This window comes from Betta splendens, chromosome 9 (assembly GCF_900634795.4).
Source record: "Betta splendens chromosome 9, fBetSpl5.4, whole genome shotgun sequence".
Lineage (NCBI taxonomy): Eukaryota > Metazoa > Chordata > Actinopteri > Anabantiformes > Osphronemidae > Betta > Betta splendens.
This window is the reverse complement of record NC_040889.2, coordinates 23,083,835-23,100,125: the sequence shown is the minus strand read 5'-3', so window position 1 is coordinate 23,100,125 and position 16,291 is coordinate 23,083,835. Positions and strand designations below refer to the sequence as shown.

The window sequence follows — 16,291 nt, the reverse complement described above, 5'->3', positions numbered from 1 at the left end:
AGTAATAAGTACGTCTCACTTGACCCTAGAGCTGGGTCGCGTTCAATGCCTACAGCATTAGATCACTGCATTTTCTAACAGCCAATAAACTACACTATTTACTGTATATCCTTAAACAATCAGAAACATCAGCCCAGTGGTCACAACCTTTTGGAACATGACCTGGTTCAGAAACTTAGAAATACCTGATTCTAACAGCAGGGACCAACCCTGGGCACATCACGTTTCCTCATTTTGCTGTTTTATCCTTCATTATAAATCAGGGGGACGTACAGTACTACAAGCTCTCACCGCGCACTTGAAGTGAAATAGACCTAGGTTGAACTAAACACACAACACATCATCGACAAAATCTGCTCAAGGGTACTATCAAAACATAAGTGGTGCTAAGTCACTAAAATTAATTGCACGGTGGTGTCACTCCACGCATACAGCGTAACCTGGGGATGGAAGAGGTCATTACTGCGGTTGATTGTTAATTCACATCCAAATGACAATGTGTCAACTTCAAACCGCTCTATCAACGTCTCCCTGACAACTTGGACGAAATGAGAATGAGGGCAAATCAAACAAACCTGATGGGATTAGCCAGGCTTTTAAACATTATTTCAAATGAGCGGACTACATAATTAGCTGCTGTTTAGCCACTTCCCACTGGAACACATATTATTGACTCACTTTTCACATTCTGTCTAACCTCGTTTCCATTGCTGCTCTCCAGCATGGCTACATTTCAGTGGTAATTTTCCCCCCAAGGAAACCGAGGCCCATTACGCAGTTTTATGCATGCTGCATATCTTCACAGACATAATCTCCATGTGCAGTCGCACACACGCACAGCCCGCAACGCACACCCAGGGACACCTCAATAATACATTTACAGTATGTTAACCTACAAACTTATAGTGTACACAGCTGCAGAGAGGAGCCGTGCAGTCCTACTGTGGGGCTCAGATCAGTGACTGACTGCCAGTCTATCACTTCTGTAGCTTTAATATGTGTGTTGTTTTACAGTACACACCACACATGGATTCAGCAGGTAACACTCCACTAACAATTCCAGTTAAAATCCTACAAACATCCAAAGACTGCTCTAAATAATGGAACTCATAAGCTGCACATTCATTTTGTTGCTACAAGTGTAAGATTAAATTTTCCCATAATGCCGCAGTAAGCCTCGTTTTATTGCTCCGGTCTACGTTGTATTATCTCGATGTAAAACTAAACCTGAAAATACTTTGACAGAATGCAGTAATCCACCTGAAGTGCTCTGACATGCACGTACACAAACCACGGCGCACGGCGCTCAGGCGCCGCCGCAGCATGTGCTCCCGCATCAATTCCACGCTTCTATTGTTATCTAAAGTCAATTCCATTTTAGTGCTGTGTGTTGACTTGGGACTCTTGCTGACTTGTGGCTGCAATTCGCATTAATCCACTCTTGCCCTCGCCCTCCTACCAAAGCGTTCCTGAAATACAGCCCTGTCCTGCTTCAGGCTTTGTGCGCACGTTTTGAGCTACAACACATGCGCTGTTTTTTTTTAAGTACTGACAATTTAGAAATGATTCGAAAAACATAAATCAGACTGACCTTCCCTTGCTATCTACCACTATGTGCAACACACAAAATGCCCTCTATTCTCTACTGCTGCTCGCACACGCACACGCACACACACACACACACACAGGTCACCGGAAATCAGTGGAATTAACAGGAGCAAAAACAACAATATCCTGACGATTAGAGCTGGGACCACTAGACTAAAGCGGATTTGCAGCTTAACTTTTTAAGATTTAGCTACAAGTCTTATGCTCAGGACCACAGTGTAATTGAATAAGACATTTGCATAGGGATTACCAGTACGCAGTTTTAATTCTTTTTATTTAATACTGCAAAGAGATATTTTTTTAGTCAAATGAATAATGGTCGCAAATAAAAAAAAAAAGGAATGCAAGCACATACTTCCATGCGACGTGAAGAGAAGCTAAACACAAACAGCTGCAATGTAAATGTTTTAGGAGTCTTGTCTGCTCTAAACCCAGCCTGAAGTTCACAGCTTTACCTGAAGCTACCGTACAAGCACAAAGAGATGGCTAGCATCCACTCAGCCTGAGCTGGAGGGAGGCTGAGACATGAACAAAACAAAAGGGGTATTATGAATAAATGCATCGCCATAAGTTAAATATAGATTTGAGGAAAATGTGAGGGCAAAGAGCAACTTTAACCTCCTGTTTAACCAGAAACAGTGTGTTGTCACCAGTCAAATAACATGAATAATGAATGTTGTACTTTTAAACTGCGCCTCAGAAAGACTCCCTCTCCCTCTTTATGGAGGAGTTCTTTATTGTTTGCCGATCGCATCCTCTCTGCATTCGGATGCTACATTAAACAGAGAGACGGAGTCAAGTCGCAGACTGGCACCGCAGTGACAAAGATAAAGGGACTCATCAGTTCACATAAACATTTCAGCTGAAAGATATACACTCTCCTCTGAGAGGGAGGGCAAGAGGACAACGCCTCTCATAATTCACAGGTTCGCTTTAGCGTGAGCACAGACGACGCTTCACAAACCAGTAGGACACAAGGTAAAAGAGAAATGAGATCAGAACTGCATGGATTATACTCACTGCTATCCATCGTCTTTACTCAAAAAGTCTGCTATACACAAGATAAACTGAGATCTGCATCACCACACAAACAGAAGCCATCGATCTACAACAAAATGCCACTGATGGGGATGTGGATTCATGTTTAATGATGAACTATTTCTATCCTAATAAACTACCAGAAAAAAAACACTCAGCCAAATAAATTCCAAACCTTCCTTTATGACCTTTTTATTTTTTGACTAATAAAACCTCTACCACTATGAAAAGTTGCTTTCCCACCGCTTTGCCATCTGCTCTGTCCAGGACTGCAAACAGCAGGAAACCGTGTGACTCAGTGCTGAACAATACACTGATAAAGGAAGCATAAACACTCATATTTAGTCCATACTGACGCTGTCAAACAGACGAGGCTCCTAAATGTGAACAACCTGAACTCGTAACGCCGGCAGAAAGCCAAATTCAGCTTATCAGATTTAAGCACCAGAACGAGTCCAAGCCTGAGGAGGGATGGAAAAATGAATTCTCTTTGATTATAGGTCAGCAGACAGGTGTGTGTGTGTGTGTGTGTGTGTGTGTGTGTGTGTGTGTGTGTTCAGAAGAATAAAGTCAAAGCAGTGGAATAGAGAAACGCTGGTGAAGCAGAGGTGGTGAAGACAGAGGGCCTAACGGGCCGTCCACAGCCAGACAGGTTCTAATGATGCTGTCTCAATAACGTTCTGCTGTGCGTGGACTCCCGCCTGAGCTCCAATGTGCTCTGAAGCGAGACATCTCACAAGCAACACCCGCGTGTGATTCAGTGTGTAAGACGTTTGTCGCGTCAGAAAAACCTCCTGGTTCACATTTGAAGACGGGAGGCACCGCATCCAGACTGACGTGACCCGACGGAGGCCGAGGGGCGGCGCGCACACGGGACCGGGCTAAAGCAAAACATTTACAGCAGCAGAACCTCACATCCAGCTTCTTTAATCAGCGGCCCGTCACTTTCACAGCATCCACTGTGCTCAGCACAAAAAAACGCAGCCACAATCAATATGCCAGCCTCCATGCGGCCGGTCCCGATGGCATTCGCTGCTGTAAATAACAATGGAGTTTTTATTCAACCGGGCTTGAGGATACACATTTGTAAGTCATTATGAAGCTGTGAATTATGTCACAGCAGAGGAACCTGAAGATTTATTAGCCACACACACAAAAAACAAGTCCCGCATATGAATTGGGAACGTAAATGATGACTGGCATTAGCTCCTGACTCTGGCCTCATCCAGGCAGAGATCAGCTCCAGCTCCAAATAATGTGGCATAAGTTCCACATGCTCGAACGTGTGGCACAACACATAAAACATTAACTGGGACAGAACAGGGTCCTGCATTATTTATGTATCGCCATCAATCTATTAGACCCCGCGTTGTCCATTCAATAAAGTTCATTCAAATTATTAAGGCTAACATAGTAACCGCAGTAAACTAATACTGCGAGCGTGCAAAACAGTGGAGCCTTTAATTATTAATGTGAGCCAGAACAAAAGAGTTCGGCTCCTCTGCGTGCACACGCTGAGGAGCGAACTTTCACAACACAACAACGCAAACCCTACGCAAATGTCAGCGCCTCCTGACGTCTAAACCTCCGCTTCTTGGCTTTCTTCGTTCAGACCCTAAAGGAGCGGCGGCTGCGCCCCAGACGGGCTCACTAATATTAAACATGGAAGAGGACCGGTGAGATGGAGGACGGGAGGTCCAGATTACGTACAGGTACACAAAGAAAATACATATCACATTTCAGAGTGTGGAGCCAAAGATTGAATCACGGGCCTTAATGAAAAAACTGCAAGAAATGCTGAAGAGGAAGAGGAGGAGGAGGAAGTGAGTCAGACAAAGACGGAGAAGACAATGAAATCAGCAGCGCTACAATAACCCCACGGAACGTATGGAAGCTTGACTGACAGCAGGCGCTTTCATCTGCTTTGGAGGAGCACAATGAAACAACTGCAGTCAACAGGTGAGATGGTGAGCGCACACCTGCACAGGAGGAACCACACAACCCAACACAGGCGAAACTCGCCGGCGAAGATGGCGACGACAGCGACAACTACAGCGACCCCGACGACGACGACAACCATGACGGCGACAACGACGACGACAACCATGACGGCGACAACGACGACGACAACCATGACGGCGAAAACAACAACGTAAACAACAACAACAACGCAAACTAAGCTAAGTGATGTGTTTCTTGCGTCTGCCAGTGCTGTATCAGTGATCAAAGTGAATGTTCTAGAGCCGTGCATGTGCTTTAGTGCTGTGAGAGTCATTCCTTCGTGTGCGTCTGCGTGTGCACGAGAGGACACGCTCGTGTTTGCGCACGTGGTAGAACAAACTTGCTAATGCTTTCGGTGTTTTATGACGCTATGAAGAGCTGAGGAGAAAGCAACTGGCAGCAAATTGCACTGACACACAAGACACAGGCAAACACGAAGCTGCCATGTGTCGGTACACGCACACACACACACACACACACACAGAAGACGCGCTCACAAATGAGCACTCACAGATTGACGCAAGTTCAGGCAACAGGCCTGAAACGCTGGGTGCACGGAGCGATACAGTGGAGTGTAGATCAGGGCACGCTCCCCTGTCCCACGGAGACACAGCACAGATTGCTGGAAGACTAAAACTGCATTTGTGTCAGCACAGAGAGCATCAAATTAAGAAAAAGGACACGGGGAAGAAAGGGCAGCTGTAATTATTACTGTACTGGAAGAATGTGGGAAGGATGAAATGGATGAACAGCATTCAAGGACACAGTGTGCGGAATTTACAACCACACACTAAAGATTCATCACTACTATACTACTACTACTACTAATAATGCAATGACCATTACAAGGTTTCCTGTGTCAGATCAAGTATTATAGAGTATTTCTGGCCATTTGTATCTTTCTATACGACACAAGTAAACGTGCATCCTTGGATCCGAACTTCTGTGCTCTCAGATGCAGTTCAAGCTCCTCAAAAAGCAAAGGCGTCGTCCTGGCGAACAAAGGTGCTTGTTCTGGGCTGACGTGGCGCACCTGCGACTCTGCGTGTCGACTAGATCAACGCAGGCGCACAAAACAATCATCCGGCGACAGGAGCCCGCGTCGCCAGCGTCGCCCGCGCCCTCCCAGCGCCGTCTGGCCCGTTCTACCTGCCTCGCCGGCTGCTGCGGTGAGACCAGCGCCCGCTCCCCTCACCTACATCTGCAGTCAACCTCAGGCAAGCAATCATCCTTCTCCTTACGGCGAGCTGTCAGTCCAGCTCAAACTCAGAAACACACGCACACGCACACACACACAGCCTCCATCTCTGCGGTTGGGTTAAGGGTTCTGCCTCAGTGATCGGGTATAAACGTCTCTTTCCTTCACAAGAGGATGCACAAAAGGCTCCAACATCACCGGAACATTCACAAGCCACACAAGCGCTTCACAGGTCTGTGACTCACATTACATGACGGGAATATGACAAACCAAATGTGGCCAGAGCGCGTGCGACACAACCATGCAAACGCCCCCCCCACACACACACACACACACACACACACTGTAAGTGATCAGAAGCATCCACAGACGCTGCCTTGCCTCCGGTGCACGAGAGCACAGTCACAGATGAAAACAGGTCCAATCACACACAAATGAGACGCCGATGGAGCAGCGTCAGCAGCTGTGGAGTTCAAACTAAACAGGAAGCGTCATGGCCACACCCACTCCCTCTTCACAGACACAATGAAACCTCCTTGGACTCCCTGGACACGGTTCTGGGACGGAGCTCCCACCGGACACAGCATGGAGGCAGTAATCTCTGTCCGTCCTTAACTGCCCTCATCACCCCGACTGCACTGGGCATCCACAGCACAGCACATCTCTGCCCCCCCCCCCCCCTTCTATCCCTTTCATCTAAATGACATGGGATTCCTGCAGCTTACAGTACCTTGCTGACAACAGGACCAGGCCTCGACAGCAGCATTGCACCACAGGAGGAGAGAGACGCCCACAAAAGAAATAACATAACAGGCTATTATATTCAATGAGCAGACACGCTGAACCGATGGACTGTTTAAATGCGTCCGATAACAAACCAGCTGTAATTCAGACTTTTACATGAGTTGCAAGAACACCAGCAGAAGTCAGCGGAGCCCAGTGTCTGGTCTCCTGTCACACCCACTGACCTCATTTTGGAGCAACACAAGCTGCTTTTTCACAGTCAAATCTAGCTCAACTCACAAAACAGCAAGTAAGACAAAATTATTTATCTCACATGCACACCACTATCCTTCTTCCAGGCATGAATGAAGCGTCTGCAATTTTATTAAGAAATAAAAAAATAAAAGTCTGTTAGTCCAAATCCTCCCTGGACCCGAGGTGTTCTCTCTGCTCTACAAAGCACGGAAGTCATTTGGAAACGTTATGCAGGCGCTTTTAAAATTTAGTCAACACTGGTGAATGGAATTTATCAAATTCTGGGCCATATTAACATATTAATTATTTGAAAAGCCTGACAGATTAATCAGCGATCACTGATTTACATATGAACTGTTCCGAACTGCATCTGTTCACACCGTTAAACCCAGGGAGAAATCCATGACTTCAGGTTGAGGCCTAGAGGTGGACGAGCACATTATTATGAATTCCTCAGTGTTCTTCCCTTCAATTCTGATGCGTTCCAGCCATGAGATCATGACCCATTGTGGCTCCTACTGTCCAATACATGACGCGGCTGTGGTGCTTAAAAGCCATGTTGAATCCAGGCAGACATTAAAAATGTGTTAACAACTAAGCGTTATTAATCTGCAGGCTCCAATGAAGCATCGGAACAAAACTAATACACTGTCAATACACTGTAAACTATGTGAACCCGAGTCTCCGCTCGTGTGTGATGCCTGGTGAGCCCGTGGACGCACTCTGACATGCTTCACAAGCGGAAACCAGTCCGAGCCTGAACCCTTAATCTGGCTGCATACATTACACCAGCTTCGTGAGCCTAACTAATCAAGAACACGCAGACACAACCATGCATACGCCACACACACACACACACACACACACAAAAAACACACACACACACACAAAAAAGACACACACATACACACACACACACACACACACACACACACACACACACACACACGGACCGCCCTCACAGAGCGGAGGGCCATTGCAATGCAGCGCACGATGCAGAGAGGGCCAACAGGCGAGCGGACCCCCCCCCCGTTCCCCCTGCATGCTGATCATTACAGAGCGAAAAAGGAAGAGAGGCCGAAAGAGAGAGGCCGGTGAGGCAGCAGCGCCGGCTTCCCAGCAGCTCAATCACATTTAATGCATTGACAGAACAAGAGGCAAAAAAAAAAAACGTCTGCGAGTCGCAGCTTTAATATGGCCGGAACAGCGCCGGCCCTGTTGCAGCGCGGCGCAGGTCTGCGCTTAAGATGGCAGGCGAGCACACAGTCTAATTCTCCCCAGTTTGCCTTTTACTGTCCATTTCCCATCCTCCCTCCCTTTGATACACATCACTCTCTGCCCGTCCGTCCGTCCGTCCGTCCGTCTCCCGCTCGTTTCCCTTTATGCCATCTTTAGCAGCAACAAAGAGATTAAAACAGGGATTACTTCTGACATGTCAATGTGACGCGCCTGCTGGGTCTAGTACTGGGTTTTATTCTCATGCAGCCCTGAGTCAATATGATCCTCACACACATAGGTCAGCCCTCTGTGTGTGTGTGTGTGTGTGTGTGTGTGTAGCAGGAAAAAGGTATCAGGGGACAGAAACCCTGTCCAACAGCAAAAAATTAGAAGAAGAAACTATTAGCATGTCATTGGTCTTCCTCAAATCATTTGGTGAGAAAACAATAATGGGAAATCATGATATTTTTCCTGAAGTACAGGTGCCCTTTGTTCCCTGGTGACGAAGCGAGGATAAGATGAAAGCAGTGAGTGAAACCATTAGTCCCAGTTAAGCTAGAGATGAACCCACAGAGTCCTGCTGCCAGAAGGTCTCCTGTCTGAGGGGGTTCAGTCGCATGGCTAACGTCGGCGTCTGAGGACGCTTGCAGCCATCGAGCAGGTGCACGAGAGAAATTCTGAGACTTGCAGCGAGACACTTGTAGAACATGTGGCTGCTGCTGGGATCAAACCACCCAGTCACATGCTGATGTGTTTAACCAGCGGATTATGCTGCCAGCCCCAAAGGGCACCAGACGCTCCACAGCTCAGAATGTAGGATGAGCGCTCCTATACATGTACCACTGCAGCCGCACCACTGTTCTGAGCCGGCGCGAGGCTTTGACAGGCCGCTCGAGTAGGAATTCATGAGCGCAAAGCAGCACGGAAGCATAATGTGTTATTTTACATGTACTGTGACATGACGCTGCCTTTTAAACTGCAAAAGCGGAGGGGTCCTGTTTGAGGTTCCTACAATGTCGATGTACTGTTCAATATTTATCATGTTCAACCTGAGCTAATGGCTTAGAGCTCTTGCCTCACAGCAGGAAGCACCTGGGGTCAACGTCCGGGTGGAGTCTGCAGGTCGGGCTCCTTGGACACTCATGATGACTACAATTATTTATTTCCAGTTTGGTCATCTGTTGATGAGCTCACTCACCCACAGTACCGGACACCATTTTTCTTTTCCATTAACAAAAGTGTTCAATTAGCTAAAGGTTATACCTGCAGCCAGAGTCACATCCAGGCTGCTCAATTTCTTTTTTAACAAGTTGCACAAATCTTTTGTGGAAATATTTTAATAGCTACAAGCCTAAATACCAGTTACAGTAGAACGCATGTTTCCAGGAAACTACAAAATACTGAAACTGCAAAATCAAGTGTTGCTATGGTTTTGTTTGCATCTGGAGCCTGTGTTAGGCAGAGTTCATCAGACAATCCTCGTTCTGTGTCAACTTGACCCTTTTCCTGAATCTCCCTCATTGGGTCACAGTGCTGCTGTAAGTGTGATACAGTATAAGCCGCTGCCTTGGTGCAAAGCAGTGGAGACCTCCGACTGGTCCAGGTCTTGGCAGAAATGTGTTCAGGTAGCTGCGCACAGCCTCGTGTTCTGTCCACTAAATCAGCCGGCCGGGTTCTGGACGGATTAAACAGGCCAGTGGTCTCTGTCTGGCAGCATAACGGAGCGGGCTGCGGCTTCGCGTGTGTTCCTGTGTGTGTTTGCTGAACGCGTATGGGATCCTGGCCGCGCCGTGAGGTCAAAACAGTTCACCACACACAGGTGCTTATCTTTCCACTGGTGTGTGTGCGTGTGTTTGCGCGTCACACCAACACAATGCGCGCGCTCGCTCGCTCGCTCGCTCTCCCCCTCCCTCTCTCGCTGGTACATGAACATGAATTCAAGGCCACCGAGTTGTGCAACGATTGTGTGCACCCACCACCACCTCGCGTTCTCATCTCATCCTGCAAGACACGCTCTCCAGCGTCATCTCCCTCTCTCTCCCCCCTCTCCCTCTCCCTCTCCCTCTCTCTCTCTCCAACCTACAGCCGGAGCTGGAGGAGCTGCTTCATCGCCCCAAAGAATCCACTCCCTGGTGTCGACACCACACTTTCGGCCGCGGCGGGAGACAGGACAGTGAGACAACCACGCTCACGCTATAACGCGGTCGTGTCACGGTGCTGACAATAAAATGTATAAGAAGAAAATCTGCTGCCACCCAGAATAATCCCTTCTGCCCCGCGGGGCGACATCACGCCATCCCGAACCACCTGTTTTTCGCGCATCCTGTGCGCACAGATGCACGCACCTCCACGGACACCGCCGGCGTTCACCCGCAAATACACGACAGCTAATGAGGGGAGAATGATGGTGAAGTGACAGGGAGGCTTTTAAGTTGAGCTGCACGGCGTCTGCGCCGTGCTTTCGCCGCGGACACGCTAAAAGCAAGTTGACGTGCCAAAATATTTCAGGATTCGCGTCGACACAGCGAGGGTTGTTCCAGTCGGAGAAAAGGCCACCGAATATCGCAGGGCGTCGGGGGAACTGGCAGCGACGCCGCTCGACGCACAGAGACCCTCATTGTGGCCGCGGAGCACGGGAGAAAAGCGCAGTAACTCACCGATGTGGATGATCGAATCCGAGAGCGCGGACCTCCACTGCTGTCCCCACAAAACGGCGAAGAGCAGCGTCGCCGAGAGAACTTTCATGGTGTTCGCGGATATTTCCTCCCCGCGCGCCACAGAAAATCGCGAGCCGCCGCGTGAGAGTGCGCGGAGTTAGATTCCCGGGGAGCGACGCGTCTTTTCAGTCCATCTGTGGGGAAATTCCTCCCGGTCTATTCCTCGATGCGCCCCTCTGTGCGTTAGGCTGTGCGGCTTGTAGGTGGGTGACGACCGGAGGTTCCCAGATAATCACGGACCGGAGCCCTGTTGAAATCCCCCTCAACATGAAATCCCCTCCGCGACGAGCGGAGCCGCAGAGAGAGCGAGCCGCATCCAAACGCCGACGCGTTCGAGCCGAACCAGGGGCTGAATGCGGTCACTCCTCGAGCAGGAACGAACGTGGAAGCTCCCGGTGACGCCAACACAAACCTGGTTGTGTTGATGAGCAGGTCCGGTTTCAACGACCGGAGACTCGGAGCCTCTCAGACCTGGCGACGCAGTGGCAGTCCCCCCCCCCCCTGCACCAATCACCAAACCGTCACCGGCAGCCTCAGTGGACCGAGCCAATGAGCCAAACTTCCATTTTCACACGAGCCGCGTCTTTTTAGTCCGTCGTCCGCGATCGACAGCGCCGCAACACACGGAGCAGCCCGGCGACTTTTACGGCGTAAAGGAAGCCGCGTCCGTCACATGGCACCGTATTCCCAAATAGTCTCTAGTTCCATGTATGAGAGCAGCCAGGATGGAGACGGCTCCCGTGCGTGTGGTGAAGGACAGACCCAAATCCAGCGTTGTCCTCTGCGTCAGGCAGGGGGACCGGAGGATAGGCTACATGGAGGCGAACCAGAACCCAGAACCCAGAACCCAGGACCCAGAACCGAGATCACGGCGCTCCACCGCCCGCACTCTGCGCTCCGTATGCGGGTATTCACGTCAGCCACAGCTCGCACCGCGGCTGGTGAAGAGGAGGTATGTCGCGTCCATGTGGGAGAGAAGAGGGAGGAGGGAGGGGAGGGGGTGAGTGAGTGAGAGAGAGAGAGAGAGAGAGGTGGGGAGGCGACCCGAGAGAAGGCGCGAGAGAGGCAGCGGCTATGAGGAGCAGCAGGATCCAGCCGCGGCGCGCATTTACTGGCTGGAGTTACATCTCCTGTCTCTTCCTCCAGGGTGAGGGGGGGCAGAAGCGTCTGACGGAGACAGGCAGGTAAGACAGACAGGGGGGGTCTGCCGACCTTAGCGCTTTCAGGGCCACTCCAGGCAGCCACAGCCTCGCTGCCCACCTCTTCTACCCGGATGCTGTGAATGGGGAGAATCCTGCATCCTTCACCATTAATCGGTCAATGCATCGCCACATCACTATTCATCCAGTTGTGTGTACTGTATATATGGTTGCACTCATATGACTTGCGACTGGCTGCATAAACACAAACCTCTCACAATTACTCCGGTAATCATCCGTCCATCCTTTGCTCCACATAATCTATGCACACCTTCCGTCCCATTCCCTGGGTCTTGTGTCCCTGAAGGGAGGGAGGCCACAGGGGTGCTCCTAATCTGCCTCAGACTGTGGATTAGGGATTAGGAGGGCTGGGAGCCTCCGGTTACCATTGGATTGACTGTTTTGTACGCATTCAAGGAATGGAGATTAAACTGACAGTGATACTGATGCTGTGAAAGCGGCTCTCACTTCTCATTCTCGACTATGATTTATTATTAAGTGATTATATCACGTTGGAGTGGGGGGAAAAAAACTCTTGTTCAGCTGCTGAACTGTAGCTAAACAAAGATAAGAAAAACAAAGAATTCAAGTAAAACACATTTTGAAAGATAAAGAAATGATAAGATGTCCACATGCAGTGTTTGTGCTTGCATCAAAACTGTGCATATCTTGGGCAGTGACAATAATATTGGTTTGAATTGCTCAGATTTTTTTGTTTACATGTCTTCTTCTTATTTATTTTGGTTTAACTGTGAATCCCATCTCCTTCATTTGGCTCCGACAAAAAGACATCTCTACCACTGCACATTGCAAAAGGCTATGAGGTCAGGTTCAGCCACCAGATCTCAATTACACTGATGTCTGGATTGTGACTTGGCTGCTCCAGAACATTGTGACCGTCGCTTTTCAACTATCTGTCTTTAGTGTTAAACTTGGAGTCACTGTCTTGCTGCAAAACTCATCTCAAGGTGCCGTTCTCTTGCAGCTCAGGTCACATATTTCCGTCCTGCATTGATTTTATTCATTGGTTTCATAATTCCCCAGGCACAGCTGCAGGAGCAGGATGTTGCCACAACCATGCTTCATGGTGGAGACGGCATTTCGCCACAAGTGCGCAGCATAGCAGATGGTCGTAAAACTCATCCAACCACTGAGCATTTTAAATTAATTCACATCCCAAACAAAAACTTTAGGATAAAATACAATCCTGGAGTCAATGTAATCACAAACTTTATCTTTTTGCAAAAAGATAAGACCTCTCTAAAATTACGACATGTAATTGGACATGACAAATTCCTAACACAGATGAAAAGGACTTGGCCTCAGATGAATTAGTTTAGTGTCATGAATAAGCAGTAAAATAACCAGGAAAATTTAATTAGCTGATTTGTAAGGCCTCCACTAAAGTTAAAAAAGACATTTTAATAAAATATTTCCCTAAAGCGTGCAACTAAGGAAGTGTAACCTTGAGCAGCACTCACATGACTACAGTGTGTCCATGCACACAGCTCATGTTGATAGACAGCCACAGTTAAACTCTGCAACACACGCACGCGCACGCACAGGGTTTTTACATAATGTACTTCTCATGCTAATATCATATTTACTTTTGTTTACTTCACTGTGATCTCTTACTTTGAACCAAAACTTCATGTTATTCCGTAAACTCTCATAACGCAGACCATTAGGGCGATACAAGTCATATACTGTTAATAACTGTTAAGATTTCTCAGCTTTATCTGCAAATAACTGTAAATCAAATCAAAAGGAAATTTCAGCATCAGGAGTGACAAACTGTGGTCTGAGAGTCACAGCCCGGCTTCTTTTTCAGACTCTAGACAAAGATCAGGTGTTTTGTAGCTCATCCCAACGTCTGAGCGTGAGTCTTGAACACCAGTGTTATCCACCTCCCGCTGTCTGCTCTACATACAGCACACAGAAAAGCGTCTGTTTCATTTAACTTACAGTCACACAGTGTACATCTCCCCGAGAACTAATACATCTACTGTCGGTTTTACACATAATCTCCGACACCCTTTTATTGGTTTGCTTATATTATTGCTTTGTTTTACACATAGCTGACTGAAATTTACACTCTGCTAGTTATTAAGAATCTTACACAGAAATGGAAATTCAAATAATGTTAGACAGAAGAATCCTGAAGTCTGTAAAAAGGGTCTATATAATTAAAACCAATGCGACATGTCAAAGCACTGACAGACATCTGAGCAGAGTAGCAGAGTGCTGAGTTATGAAATGTTCCAAACTGTACGATTACATCTTTGATTGATGAACCACTTGATTAAACACCTGTTTATCCTGAATCCAATTTGTGAAATGCCACGTAACGTAATCTGAATTCCCAAAATAAAGATTAACTGTGTCTGTGAGATCATCTTGTTCATAAGGAGCTGATGTCCTCCTTTTGTCTGAGCTGCGAAGGAGTAACTCTGGATGTGTTTAGGGTTCTGTGAGTGCAGCTAAGGCTTTATCTGCATGCTATAAAACTCTACATAAAAGCCTCTGGATGAGCGCATTAAATGCACATGTGGCAGATACATATGAACAAACCAGAGCTGAGCAGCTTCTTAGTATGCAAGCCTACTGCTGTGACTAGGCCTCAAGGACGTTGTCTGTCTCAGGGGTTAAAACTAGATGGAGGTTTGCATCGGTTTATTCACACGGACATGGACTTGTGTGAATTAAGGCCAGATATCTTGCACATTATAAACAGCAAGCATGCCTCACTATTCATTTTGCCACCAAAGCCGTTAAGTGACAGGGCAGTAAAAGCTAACATTAGTGTGTCGGAAGCAAAACCTGCCATCACGAGCGTGTGTCCTCTGTGTGTCCGTCTGTGCATACATGTATGTGTGTTAGCTTGTTCGGTGCTTCTAAACAAAAGACCAGACAGCAATTATTAAGCCTGAGTACCACCAGACACTTTCAAATGGCTACAAACAACCCACGCGGATGATTTATTCTAACACAGAAAGCCCATGGAACAAAGATCAACACAAGCTAATAGTTATACGCTCATAAACAAAACCAAAGCAGCATCTTTTTTCTGTTTATTTTAACCCCAAGTAAAGACCAAGGCTGATGAGTCAACCCTTGTGATTTACAGAGAGAACACACTAGTCATTTTTGGTCGACAAATGATGATTATAATGTTTTTTATACTTTTTGCAGTGATCTAATAAATAAAAATCACCCTTGAAGGGGATTAAATATTAAAAATATTCTATTCCCATTTTTAGGCAGAATTACTCATTACAGCTGTTTCCCAGCTGTAGCAGGAACAGTTGCATATTGGGGAGCTGTCCTCTTGCACTGGTGCTGAAATACTAGGACTGTTGATTAGCATAAGAACTGTCCGGGACAGTGGTGCTGAAACCTAAGCAGATCAATGTCAAACTTCTGCAAATTTTAACATGTAAGCAGTATATGATTAGCGTCCATGGTTTAGCACTGAGCACGTCCTACTTCCCTGGTGTTTATTTGCTATTCCATTTTATATACAATGCCAACACAATATTTTAGCTATGAGGTTAGCAAATGTGAGCTCATGAATTCAGTTACACGGTGCTGGCTTTCAGCTTTGGATATAGGCCTGACAAACTCTGGCCAGCTGTATGCAATCATCTCTGCCATAAGCCTATTATTAGGCTCCAGCAGTTAACAGCATGGGACATATCCAATACAGTGTTAAAACTAAAAAAGTGTTCATGTTCAGCGTTGGAAAGGGGAAGTTTATTATCAGACTTGGACAGACCCAGCATGGAAAGATTGCAATTTGGATGCTGTAGTCAGCATGTTTGAAGTCAGAGGTGCTACACTTCATCCATTTAGAGCAAGTTACAAGCCCATAAGTGCTTTTTGCAAATGATGCACAGTGGGAATGAACATACACAGAACAGCAATCACTTTACTACCACATGAAGGTCATGTGCATGCTCTCTATCAACCAAATGTCCATCAGGTGCTGTTAGAAATCCATTTAGTTCATGAATAAAGAAGTTTGGCTACATACATACAGTACAGCTTTAGTGTGATCCATGAACTGATCAGCCTCTATTACTCTGCAAGGGAGGTTAATAAAGATAACACATTCAGTAATTCTGAATCACATGATTGTATTTCCTGTACATTTATATATTTAAGATAAGTTTTATTTAAGTGTGTGTGTGCCCTTATGAGTTACAAATGCTTTTCTGCGTTACCACCACAACAGAAATTACAGAAAGGAGCTTTAAAGTTAGTTGTAGCGAAGAAGCAGGTCGGGAGGAGGTGCAGGGTGAAGGACATAGGAAACATGCGTCACATGGAAAATA

The 16,291-nt window shown here is 47.1% G+C and overlaps 1 protein-coding gene across 7 annotated transcripts in view; it reads right to left on the bottom strand.

Moving 5' to 3' along the window:
- The window catches only part of grid2 (glutamate receptor, ionotropic, delta 2), a 299,555-nt gene that overhangs the window by 277,436 nt on the left and 5,828 nt on the right, over positions 1-16,291 (bottom strand). For 2 of the 7 annotated variants that reach the window (XR_008695665.1, XM_055511916.1), the window contains exon 1: positions 10,699-11,732. The exons of 2 other annotated variants lie outside the window; for them this stretch is intronic. Coding sequence is in view for 4 of the 5 variants with exons in the window: in XM_055511916.1 (XP_055367891.1) it covers positions 10,699-10,786 (88 nt within the window). In the remaining variant the exon portion in view is untranslated. Of the gene's footprint in view, positions 1-10,698; positions 11,735-16,291 lie in introns of those variants that run through there. 3 more of the 7 variants (XM_055511914.1, XM_055511915.1, XM_029163666.3) reach the window with 2 other exon arrangements.